Source organism: Carassius auratus, chromosome 1, assembly GCF_003368295.1.
Source record: "Carassius auratus strain Wakin chromosome 1, ASM336829v1, whole genome shotgun sequence".
NCBI classification, from domain to species: domain Eukaryota; kingdom Metazoa; phylum Chordata; class Actinopteri; order Cypriniformes; family Cyprinidae; genus Carassius; species Carassius auratus.
In genome coordinates this window covers 5,331,284-5,344,218 of record NC_039243.1, presented here as the reverse complement: position 1 = coordinate 5,344,218, position 12,935 = coordinate 5,331,284, and the positions used below count along the sequence as shown (strand labels likewise).

Genomic DNA, 12,935 nt, shown 5'->3' with positions numbered 1-12,935 from the left:
GCTCACAAAAACCAAGAAACTGGCCAAGGAGGTGGCCAATGTTTCTCTGTGAGAGTGAATGGGTACTAGCACAGACCATGAATCATATAACAGTAAGAGAGTTTGCTCTCTAGTAGTAGATGCTATTATCACTGCAATTAATTAGTGACCATTACCAAGTTATGGCAGACAATGTTACAGGAGCCAGATTATATAAATGTAGTACATGTTGGTAAACAAATTAGAGTGAATTCAGAGTGAATTTGGTAAAAGCACACAGGACATATTTTCAAGATATTTTGGTTTCCAATTGAAATTATTTATTCATCAGTATGTGTATTCCACTGGCATCAAACAAATGACTCTTTCAGCCACCAGTTTCTACCAGTTCAGCTCCAGAAACGGATTCCACTTCATTTGGCTTCTGAATGAGTCATTTAGTTCTTATAACATAGTCAAAACACTTAATTTGTGTTAAAATTATCATGTGAACAACAATGATGATCATTACTGAAAGTTCAGTGAGAAAATCAACTCTGACTCAATGAGGGAGTCGTTAGATTGACTCAAACTGAAAAATATTGTTTATATATTTAAAAACATAAAAAAAAAACATATTTAATATGTGTGATTACAAAGCTTAATTTCCAGCATCGTTACTGCACTCTTCAGTGTCACATGACTCTTCAGAACCATTCTAATATGCTGACATGATGCTCTTATTATCAATGTTGAAAAGTTGTGCTCCTTAAAAAAGAATATATATATATATATATATATATATATATATATATATATATATATATATATATATATATATATATATATATATATATATTAGTGCTGTCAAAATTAGCGCGTTAACGCATTCGATTAATTTGAAATATTTAACGCGTTAAAAAAAAATAACGCAATTAACGCGGTTGCAGTTTTTTTTTTTTATTTCCAGTTGTGGCCTATGTGTGTTCAACGTGCAAAGAAATATGGATAAGACCAAGGAAGGACTTTTAGACGGAAAGTTTCAGTATAAAACTCTGCCGGATTACTCTTCAGTCTGCCACAAGAAACATTACTCTTCATTTAGTCTGCCACAAGAAACAGCAACATTAAAATCATGAACTCAAATGTCATTGTTTAAAAAAAAAAAAAAAAACAATGACTGTAACAGTGCGTAAATCAGACCTTTCTGTAACGCTAACGTTAATAAGCTTAAATGAAAATAACGAAATAATTGTGTAGCGGAGTATTTTTTGTACACAGTGCTGCGAACTGTCAATCACTCCTGTACGCGTGCATCACTGTCCTCCTCAGCTGCAGCAACTTGCGCTCTCTCTCTTCATCAAGCTTTAAAACAAAAAGGGGACAAAAAGATCATATTGTCTTTGTGCATAGGCTATAGATTAATTAGATAAATGAATATCTAAATTTGTGCCTTGCCGTCTACGGTATTTTTTTAGAACTTAGAAAAAAGATGCTGCAGCCAATGAACAGCCAGCGGGGGCTGCAGGACGACTCAACCTCCGCAGACAGTTTTTAATGTTTATCAGACAATAAATACTCAAGATTTTGCTTTAGTATAACTCACAACGAGTTTCACACACCTTCTCCGGCCACGTTGAGTTGTTGACACTTAACAGTGGGAAAAGCGACACATGCGCTATTCACTTGTATAACTTAAGGGTGAATGGGTAATAGTTTCTGCTCTGGGTGGGATGAATTAGGAAGCTTGCATTGTGAAGGGCGCTCTGGGCGCACGGAGAGGTGGCGGTACGCTCGAGAGCTATATTTGGAAGTGGCGGTACTGAGTACAGGTGCATACCGGCCCACTTAAAGCACTGGCAATGACTATACTTTGGAATTTTTTTGCAGTCCACTTAGAATTCAACATGGAAATCATTTTTGTTTTTTATTGGCATTGATTGTTTTGGAATTCAAATGGTACTTACATGCCTGTGTTTTTATTTCTGTAATAAATATGGCTTTCAAGCCAACAGTTAATTTGGAGGATATTGATGGTTTATTGCAGGTATGTTGTTTACATGAGAAAATCTGTGTTACAAGTTAAACAAAAATTCCAATAAACAATCATATTTTGAATTTAAATAGTTTCTTTGTCTTGAGTTTACATTAATTATTTACATTTTACATTTACATATCCAAAAAGTTTCAGTCTTTTAATTGCGATTAATCGCGATTAATCGCGATTAATTTAAAAAAAATTGTGCGATTAATTAGTTAATTTTTTTTAATCGATTGACAGCACTAATATATATATATATATATATATATATATATATATATATATATATATATATATATATAATTTATGTGTATTTAAAATAGACATCATTTGTAACATTGTAAGTGTCTTTACTGTCAATTTTGATCAATTTAATGCACTATGACTGCATAAAAGTATTGATTTCTTTAATATAAGAAAAAAGAAAAGTTTTGTGATTTATTTATTTTATATTTATTATTATTTTGATGGTTTGTTGATTGTGCATTGACTTATAAACTGGTTATTGATTCCCAATCAGACTTATAATGCACAAACTTTTTTGTAGACTATTTACTCTACGAAACAACACAACTTTTTTTTTTTTTTTTTTTACATATGGCCAAATCAAAACAATAGACCAGAAAACCCAATTCTAGTGGAGACCGTTTTTTTTTCCCTCTCTCATTCAAAAGAGAAGAGATCTTGCAAGCCATGATTGCTGGAAAGCAATTATCCAATTATCTTCCATAAGGCTTTCAGCATCATTGGTGGAGCATAAAAGCCCAATCTTTCAACAATATATAGTGCTGACAAGCTTCTGGTCTCAGGAAAGCAATCAATGTAATTACGCAGAAGAATCGAGGAAACAGTGTATGGCACCCAACAGAGGCTAGAGAGGGAGATCAACTGAAATACCACTATGTAATGTCATCAAATATAAACAGTTGAACAGTAGCAATGTCAACTAAATCATTTCAGAATAGCTACATACAGTATGTAGCAGAAAGTTTTGTTACCTAAAGTTAATTGCGTGATGTAAACGATGACCCGGGAGCCAGGTTTCAACTCGAACTCCACAGAGACCTGAGTCAGTGCATTAACCAGGATTTCTGAGATCTAGAAAGAAAACCACATACATTGCCTGAAGAAAATATAAGTAGTGTTCACAAACATGATATGTAGTTTTTGCATATCACTATGCATGTTGCTAAGATGTTCTAATGTGGCTAAAATTAAATGTAATGAAGTACTAATATTTATATTAAACAAAACAGGTCACAATTTCAGGTATCATATATGTCCATACTGTAGCAAAAACGTGCTGGATGTTTGGTAGCATATGACATGCTAGGGTGACCATATGCGCCGTTCATTTGGGACGCGTCCCGGACAGGATTTTAATAATGCCTAAAACATCCAGAGCAGTTTGACCAATAACATGCAGGTATTGTACAAAATCGACCAATCGTGGGGCTGCATGTGAGAAGGTGAGATCTAGAGGGAACGATCAAAGCGATGCAAATATGCGCCCATGTTTGTTCGTTCAATTGACCTGAAGCGTCGCTGTGCACAAATCCCCAAAAAAACAAAAAAAACAAAGTGCGCCACAATGATTCAAATTAAATGAACGAACAAACACGTGAAAGCGATTCGAAAGCATAAGGAGCCGTTTGCTCTGCCGTTAGCTCTCATGAATTTTACACAACGATCAACCTGCACAGTGCAAATAGCCAACACCTGGATATTTTAGGCAATGTTAAAATCCTGGCTGGGATGTGTCCCGTATGAACGGCGCATATGGTACAACTATTAAACATTTCACCCTCATAAAATGTAAGAATTTCAAGTCCCTACTGTAAAAGACCCTTGTTTTGACACATCCTTGTCATGTAAGCCTAATTAGACACGGGTCTTTCTGCTATTATCACAGAAATAATAATGCCTTTAAGGTTAAAGAAAAAATAAGGTAATAGGTAGAAATGTCAAACAATTTTTGACACATCGTCTCCTTTTGCACTGACAATTACTTTCATTGTAGCCCCGGGTAGAAGCTGCTCTTTTATTCTGATAAAGGTCCATCATTCTCAAGCGCATTTCAACCTTGACCATTAATGAGAAACCATAAAATCTGCATCAGATCTCACATCTAACCTGCTCCAGATCCTCCTCGGTCTGTTTCCTGCCATCCGATTGGTTCCTAGGAGGAGGAAGCAGGAAGAGTTCGGCGCCAGTCGGAATGCCTGGAAACACGGCCACCAGCAGCTGCTCTTCTGGAATGTCAGCAACCTGGGGGGCGCAGGACAAAACGGTACTAATTACATAAGGCTCAATGATTTATGTGTTACCGTCTCCTGCATTTACGAGGGTTAAATTCATTTTAAATGAGGCTGATGGCTTCCAGTAAATCAGATTTGATATATACAGAATGAATCCTGGCCAAGTTATTATTAGACACAAGCGTGTGAGTGCAAGTGGTTATACACACACTGAATCCCTAAAAACCTTAATCAATATCTTAGTCAAAGAGCCACTACAAAGCCCAAAGGTCTAGACATTATGGGCTTGCCTCAAAGCCAATAAAGGGAAGCCCACCATATATTCTCCTAGAGATACTCACCAAAGGACATTTCCCTCATAAAGAGGAAATTATCCATTCTCGGGTAAATAATCTTTGTTTTATTTGGTACTACCATGCAGGGCTCGAATGGTTATAAGACAATAGCTCAGGAATAGACAGCCTAAGCATAATTTATATGGAGCAATGCGGCCAGAGCTGAAGCAGTCTTAGGAATCAATACCCCGAGTCTACGTCTGTACTCACCGCTGCAATATTGGAGAAATAAAAGCCCTGGGGCTCATTGAAGGATTCAGCCTATGTGCAACTGCTACTGATATTCCTAATGATTAATGCACATCTCCGAACCCCAGCCTTTATTTCTATCTCAACACACCAGATTCAACACACACTCCGTCTGCTGGCGAATTACGGTCAAAAAAGACAATTAGACAGCAAAAGAGAGGTATAATGTTGCAATTCTCTTAATTACACCCTGCTAATAGCTTAAGAGTCATTGTTGTAATTAAATTGCTTCATGTCAAAACATTCCCTTCCCAGAAGAACTTGCAGAATAACTTTAAAAGGCACAGATGCAGTAATCCATTATAGCAGAGGACAAAGTTGTTATTAAAGAGGTTGTTTAGATATCTGTTGTGTTTTCTGTCATTGTAGTTCATCTTTTCCAATTTAAGTGCTTGTCTGTGAATATTATTGACACTCTGCTAGAATGCAAACTAAGCTTTACAGACAAATTCAAACAATCCAACTTTAAAAAAAAAAAAAGAATTATGACATTTCCCAGTATTTTTCATTCAGATGTATAGTGCTATAAACATATCCATGATTTTCATCTTTAAAGCGACTATTCATTAACCAAACTCACAGATGAACAATTTACTGATAATTATTACTAAGCAAAACATTTTCACAGCATGGGCTGGGTTTTTGCTGGAGAATGTGTCTATAAGTGCACTCTGGTCAGGCTGAGAGTCCACATATTAGGTAAATATGTCTGGATGTGATGTGAAGGTAAATTCTGTTCCTCCAGTAACAGGAAGACACACTCACCTCTGTATATAGACTGGAGTTTGAAGATGAAAGTATCTTCCTGTTACTGGAGGAACTGAATGTACATTCTCACCACATCCAGACATCATTTATTCAATATGATATACACATATATACCAATGTTTAAAAGTTTGGGGTCGGTAAGATTTAAAAAATGTGTTCTCTTATGCACATGCTCATATCTTTCTGTTTACTAATTATATCACAAAATAAATATGAATGAACATCAGAAGGTATTTTGTTTTAACTGCTGAAAGACGTCCATTGAAAATGAAACAACATTTTCACAAGTTCACGTCCATTGACGTTAATCTCCCGTTTGTCGGACAAAATGGCAAAAAAATTGTTAAGACAAATTTTGCATTATGATTGGTCAGATCACCTGTCAATCAAACTCGTGGTGAAGGGTGAATTACAGTTATTACAAATAAGTTTTCTATTGTAAGATTTTAAAAATGTAATTTTATTTCTATGATGACAAAGCAGAATTTTCAGTATCATTACTCCTTTGTCATAAATAAAGTCTTCAGTGTCACACGATCCTTTAGAAATCAAACTAATATCCTGACTGATTTGCTGCCCAAGAAACATTTCTTATTACTATCAATGATGAAACCTGTTGTGCTGCTTAATATTTTTATGAAAGGATTATGGTGAATAGAAATTGTATTTAATGAATTATGAATAGAACACTATTAATTACAAATAGAATGTTCTGTAACAAGTGACAGTCTTCAATGTCACCCGATCAATCCTTGCAGAATAAAGTATTGATTTCTTTTAAAACAATATTACTGACCCTAAACTATACATACATGCACAGACATCTGATCCCTTTTGTGTGCTTAAAAATAAATTATTTTGCATACAATGAATTACAACAAATAAAGTTTTGAAGCAATTAAGTGCAATGCAATGCAAAAATCATAACAGTGGTCAATACAAGATATAAGAAATATTTGACATGTATTCATCATGATCTTTAGTGCAATGTCAGTCATACAGTACTTGGGTCATTTCCTGATCCCATTCCCTTCTCTATTTCCTATTCTTTCCCTTTTATACCCATCTATAAAAGAGATAAAAAATACCTAAATTAATAAACAAAACTTATCATTGGTGCTTCTTTCAGTATCCGAGTGTTTATGATTCAAGTCCTGTGCTGACTCGGAGGCACTGGCTCTGCCTTTAACCCCTGCTACTGAAACCCTCTATTCTCATCTCCTCAGGCTGTTATACTGCTATCGCCCCGGTGCACCAGAACAGACAGCCGCCTCCGCTCACCTCTCCTGCCCGGTGCTTCAAACAGCCATCTTAAATGGACCTTGACTTTGATTATGTATGAGCCTCACGCTCCCATCTCTTTTTAATACACTGAGCTGTTTATCAACAGCAGTATGGATAAAGTGTATCAGCTTCCTCTAGGGCACTACGGGATGTGGTTTAAATGCGAGAGGATAAATGAAGGGAAAAGGGGAAAGTGAGTCTCTTTACAAAGAGAGCTTAATATTAAGTCATTAGGCTTTGAACTTGATGATGAAACAAAGAGGGGGGAAAGTTGGAAGAGGGCAGTTTTACATCTGGCAAATTCTGGGTAAAGCCAGGGAATCTCAGGCTAGGAAGCCAGACTGCAGATAATGAGAGAGAAAGAGCGTGTGTATGAGACAGAGGTGTCTGTGCACTTTACGAGCAGATGTGAGATCAGTAGCCTCTTTGTGAATAGCTGGTGTGACTTTGTTCTCAGGCAGATTCTAATGCTCTGTTCTGGAAAAAAGGGAGTTTAGATTGAATTGTGATATTTAGGGATTACTGTATTTTTGTGCTTTATGTCTGAAAATGAGAATATGGCTGGCTGGATGAGCACAGATTTCATAATGTAACAGGAAGCTGAAAAGTCACTTTAAACCAGACTAAGCTGGTTTTCTGGTCTCAGCTGGGCTCTTCTGTTGATCTGTCGGAGGGGTTTTGAGCACTGTGGTTATACTTTACAATATATATATATATATATATATATATATATATATATATATATATATATATATATATATATATATATATATATATATATATATATATATATTAAGATTAATAAATACAGTAATAAATGCATTGTTCATTGTTTGTTTAGGTTAGTTAATACATTACCTAACATTAACTGATGGACATTATTGTAAAGTTTTACCATAAAAGGTATACAGTACAATTTAAAAGTTTGGGATAAGTGTTTATTTATTATTTATTTTTAAATACATTTCTACTTTTATTTAGAGGATGCATTAAATAGACCAAAAATGATAGTTAAGACTTTTCTAATATAATAAAAGAGTGTTTCATTTTTCAAATAAGTTCTTTTTTTTCATTATTATTATTTAAGAAATATTAAGAAGCACGTGTGTTTTCAACAATAAGGTTATTTATTTTGTATTTTATTGTTATTTTTTTAACAAAGAAACTTATACTTTTATTCAGCAATTAAAATTATCAAAAGTGACAAAGACTTTTCTAATTTTACATTTCTGAAAAAAAAAATGTATTGTGGTTATCACAAAAATGTTAAGCAGCACAACTTTTATGTCAGGTTTTTTTTTTTTTTTTTTTTTTTACAAAATCAGCATAGACTGTATGCATTTTTTTATTTACTCAATTAATGTAAACAAATGCAGCATAGTGGATCATAAGAAACCTTTCAAAAGATTGAAATCTTATTAACCTAAAACTTTAGCATAATAGTTCAAACGATTATTGTGCAATTATCTGGGCATAAACCGATTCAATTCTATCTTAATTAAAAACTAATTAGAATAAAACCTTTCTGGCCACTTCAACTATCAAGAACCGTTTTATTTCATCTCTGAACATTCCAAACCTGTCCTGCTCTATTGTATCACATATGCGGAGCCTATTGAAAGTACTGGGATACAGTTCTACTTTGAAGGACATTTGATGTTGAGCTGCGATGATCCCAGGGCTGGACTGACAGCTCAGGTACATGTGTATGGGCATCGAGATAATGCAATGTCAACGCATCAACCAGTGGTAACTTCAATTTCTCTGTCAGCTCTGTACACAACTGAGAACCACTGGCACAGTTGGCCATCAAACACACTGTATTCTTTATCGCCCTACACCAACCCTACACCCTCAATGTAGGTCCCCATGGTGACACAAGTCCCCATGAGTTGGTGTGTATTCAGGTTTAAGTCCCCACCAGTGTAGAAGAACCTGTACACACACCCACAGACACACACACACACACTCCTGCAGGCCTACATGATCACCCAGACACCTCCCAGGAAGAGAATGAGTTACTCCCACTGAGTGCAGTTTAATGGCCAGCGATTCACTAGGAATTATGCAGATTGATTAATGCTGCCCACAAAATCACACATGACTGTGACCTTGTAAGTCATTTCTGAGAGCTAGGTGAGTACTAGATACACTTTACTACTTCATCACTCCACCACCGTGATCCAGACTGTGATCTGAATTGGCTCTTCAAAATGTTCTCATCTACATGTCACTTCTGGAAATATGCCCTGTTCTAACAGTTGCCAAGATCATCTATTTAAAATGAAGTTTAATTTACAGCCTGCCTTCTGCGGGCAGTAATATTGTGATGTTAATTGTACGAGGAAAATAGGCGCAGAGTTGTGATATCTAGAATAAGCCTAAATAGCCTCATTTACATATAAAGGACATCATGTGTTTGTGCTGAAATGAAAGACAATGACATAATTTAAATACAGAGCAGTGCTATTTCAGTGGATTTATCACCCAGTTAAATGGATTGTGGGTGGTTAGCAAATACGGTACAGGTTTTTGGGATGCAATGTGACAAAAGTTTTCTAACTGGTAAGGGAATTCTTCCCTTAGTGTTAAGGAGATTGATTCCTCCTGAGAGACAAAAGAAAAATTACACAAATGTCATTTTTTTTTAAATTAGTTATCTGTGTCCTATATATATATAATAATAAAAAATTGCCATATTCAGATATTTTTATAATTAGATTTTTTTTTTTACTTATTATTTTACTTAGTGTTTTTATACTTTTATTTGTTAACCATTCATCAAAGAAAATATAGTCAAAATATATCTGCAAATGAAGTAATATATATATATATATATATATATATATATATATATATAAAAAATAGCTTTCTATGATATAACAGAAGCTTTAATCTAAATAAAATCTAAATCTTTAAAAACTAATCTAAATATTAAAATAATACATTTAATATATAATTATTTTAAATTTAAGCAAAGATTATTTTTCAAGAATGACACCATTTTTTGTTGTTGTTGTTGTTTTTTTGTTATAAGAGAATATGAAAAATCAATTTGCCAATGGGTAAGAAAATAAAATTATTTTTTAAATTGTGTTTTTACTAGACAGACTCCTTTCTTTGATGTAAATAAAGTTATAATCTAAATAATATAATACTATATTTGATTTAAGTAGTTATTTCAAATGTGTATGATACAATAAATACTTATATCTATATATTAAACAATTTATTTAATTTATCTCTAATATATATTTTACGTCCATGTATTTTTTGGATTTTTCAATTATCAGCAACTGTATTTTTTAAAAATCTTTTTTAAAATAATTTTTACCTATTGTCCTTGGATTTATTTAGTAATTAATCTCTTTTTCAGTGAACAAAATACAGAAGCAAAGTGTAAGAGACAAGGACAAAGGATAGGATGAAGACAACCGGAGATATTTGACCAGGATCTCTAAAGGCTACAGAGACGAGCCAGGAAAAGACAGCGAGTGACAAGATGGATAGAATAAATTCCCACTCACTTGGAGAACAGCCTTCTTAATTACCCGACCCACATCCTGTCTCCACTCCGGGATGTCAGGGTTGGCCTCGTCCAGATTCGGAGAGAAAGATAAAAGAAGCGATTTGAAGAATTCTGTCACAGAGGAAGAGAGAAGCAGAGACAGACCCTTAATTCTTTCTCTCATAAGTTGCCCAAAACCTTCTATCTTCTGTGATTTGTTCCAGATGATTTAGTCTAGCTGGAGCAGAGTTATCATTACTGACAGGTATGGAAAGGTTAGCGCTGATCACAAAAATGATTACAGTCTATTTGGCAGTTGCCAGAAGGGAGTTTTGATGACTAGCTTGCAGTGTCAAGAGACAATTTCCTGTAATTCCGAATGCTCTGAAAGCTGCAATAATACATTTCATCAAGGTTAAGGTTATTCATACATATACAGTAGATTACCGTAGAGGAAAAAGTAACTTGAAACATAAGCCTTTATATGCAGCGTATATCATTCATTAATCAATTTCCTCCATATTAACAATGTTAAAAATGTTCATGCATGCATCACAGGAGAAATTTGTATTTTTTCTTTTCTTTCCTTTTTTTTTTGTTGTCAGAAAATCATCCATATTTCTGTCACATAACAAATCGAGTATTGTGTGAAATTCTGAATTCTGTTGTCACAAGGATGGTAATGAAAATGACATTTAAAATCTTACGCTTATTTTTACAGATACACAAAATGTTCACAAATATACAAGATTAAATCATATTTCCAACATTTTTCCACAAAATAAAAACTGGATTAGAAATAACCAATTTTAAAAAGAAACACACACATCTATCGATCTATCTGGCTACACACACACACATATCTGTATCTATAAACATATAGATGGATCTGTCCATCTATCTGGCCACACACACTCACACACGCACACACACACACACTCTCTCACACACACACACACACACACGCGCACATACTATTTAAAATGGCTCAAATACTTGGTAAATGTAAATGAGTATTTATCAAGCGTGCAAGTTATTTCCTTGGTTTATTTTGTTTGTCTTTAGTTTTTATGTGACCATAGAATATATATATATATATATATATATATATATATATATATATATATATATATATATATATATATATATATATATATATCAATCTAAAGTGCAGAACCTGTCATCAATACTACAGTCATATCTGTCTGAACATTCTCACTCACCTTGTATGGTGATGCTTCTGGTGTCCTGTAGTATAGAGTCTCCTGACGAGATCTGAACAGTGACGGTGATCATGCCCTCAGTGCCGAACGTGTGGGAAACACTGCTGTCCAACGTAATTATGGGCTAGCACCACAAATGCAGTGGATACAAAACAAAAACAATCAAAACGATATCCAGTGACAGACAGAAAATCACATTTTTGTTGTTTGTAAGCTCAATGACTTCCTTAAAAGGAAACTCTTTTAAAATGAATAGCACCAACAGCTTTATTGATGTTTCAGGGCAAACAAGCATAAACTACAGAACACATATACTGTAAATACCACAAAAAAGACAAGAACAAGAACTACATTATTAACGGTTCATTGCTCCTGTTCTATTTATCTTCTACCGTAACATGTCTATGAGTCCTTTGCCCAACAAAGCGAGGGAGAAAATCTGTAATTAAGAGCTGGTCGTACCTCCGTGTTGTTCCCCAGCCACCAGAAATAGGTGAGCGTTCTGAAATGAGAAGGCCAGACCACTGCCGTCAAGTTCACCTCCTTATTCTTAATGACCACATATGGAGCCAGCAGCTGAATATGCTCTACAGGGCCTGAAACACACACACCCACACACACACACACACACATAGACAATACAAGAACGTCAAACAGGGCAAGGGGTGTGCAAAAAATAAATATTTAGCAAAATCAACTAGCCTGTGGGATGAATAACTAGTTGACTATTTGGTCCTGTATAATTAAGCTGGTTTCGGCTTCACCTTACCCTGATTGGACGCAGTTCAAACACAGCTAGATGGAAAGCAAAGGAATGGAAACAAAACACAGGGGTCTTGAGACCTGTTTTTAAAAGTTTGAGTATTTTTTTTTACTTGGCACAACATTTGAAAAATGCAACACTTGCAGTGGGACGCTCAAAAAAAAAGAACGGAAGGGAACCAAGAGGTCAGTCAGCATGTGCATAGTTGAGTGGATACATTACTTTTTTAAAAACTATAATTTCCAAGAGACTTTTAATGGGCTAACAGTATAACACCAAAAGAACAACACGCTAACTGAACCGGTCCGTTAGCAATAAAACAAACAACAATAAAAAAAGCATAGAAAGAATATAAACTATTTGGACACCTAGTCGACCATTGTGACCCATACTTGGCAAGTGTGCACAAAGACATGAACATTATCAACTGACCAAATGAATAAGATCATTCAAATTGGTCCTTACTATCATTTGTGTCATCATATTTTTATTCATCTTTCACATTGTTGTGCAAATCTTTGTTTATTTAAATAGTCCAACCGATGTTT

The 12,935-nt window shown here is 34.6% G+C and overlaps 1 protein-coding gene across 1 annotated transcript in view; it reads right to left on the bottom strand.

Annotated features, from left to right (window-relative positions):
• The window catches only part of sorcs3a (sortilin related VPS10 domain containing receptor 3a), a 193,477-nt gene that overhangs the window by 3,432 nt on the left and 177,110 nt on the right, over positions 1-12,935 (bottom strand). The window contains exons 20-24 of the mRNA XM_026201873.1: positions 12,087-12,220; positions 11,625-11,748; positions 10,421-10,533; positions 4,133-4,267; positions 2,998-3,097 (exon numbers count right to left, since the gene is read on the bottom strand). Of these exons, the coding sequence (XP_026057658.1) occupies positions 2,998-3,097; positions 4,133-4,267; positions 10,421-10,533; positions 11,625-11,748; positions 12,087-12,220 (606 nt within the window). The remainder of the gene's footprint in view (positions 1-2,997; positions 3,098-4,132; positions 4,268-10,420; positions 10,534-11,624; positions 11,749-12,086; positions 12,221-12,935) is intronic.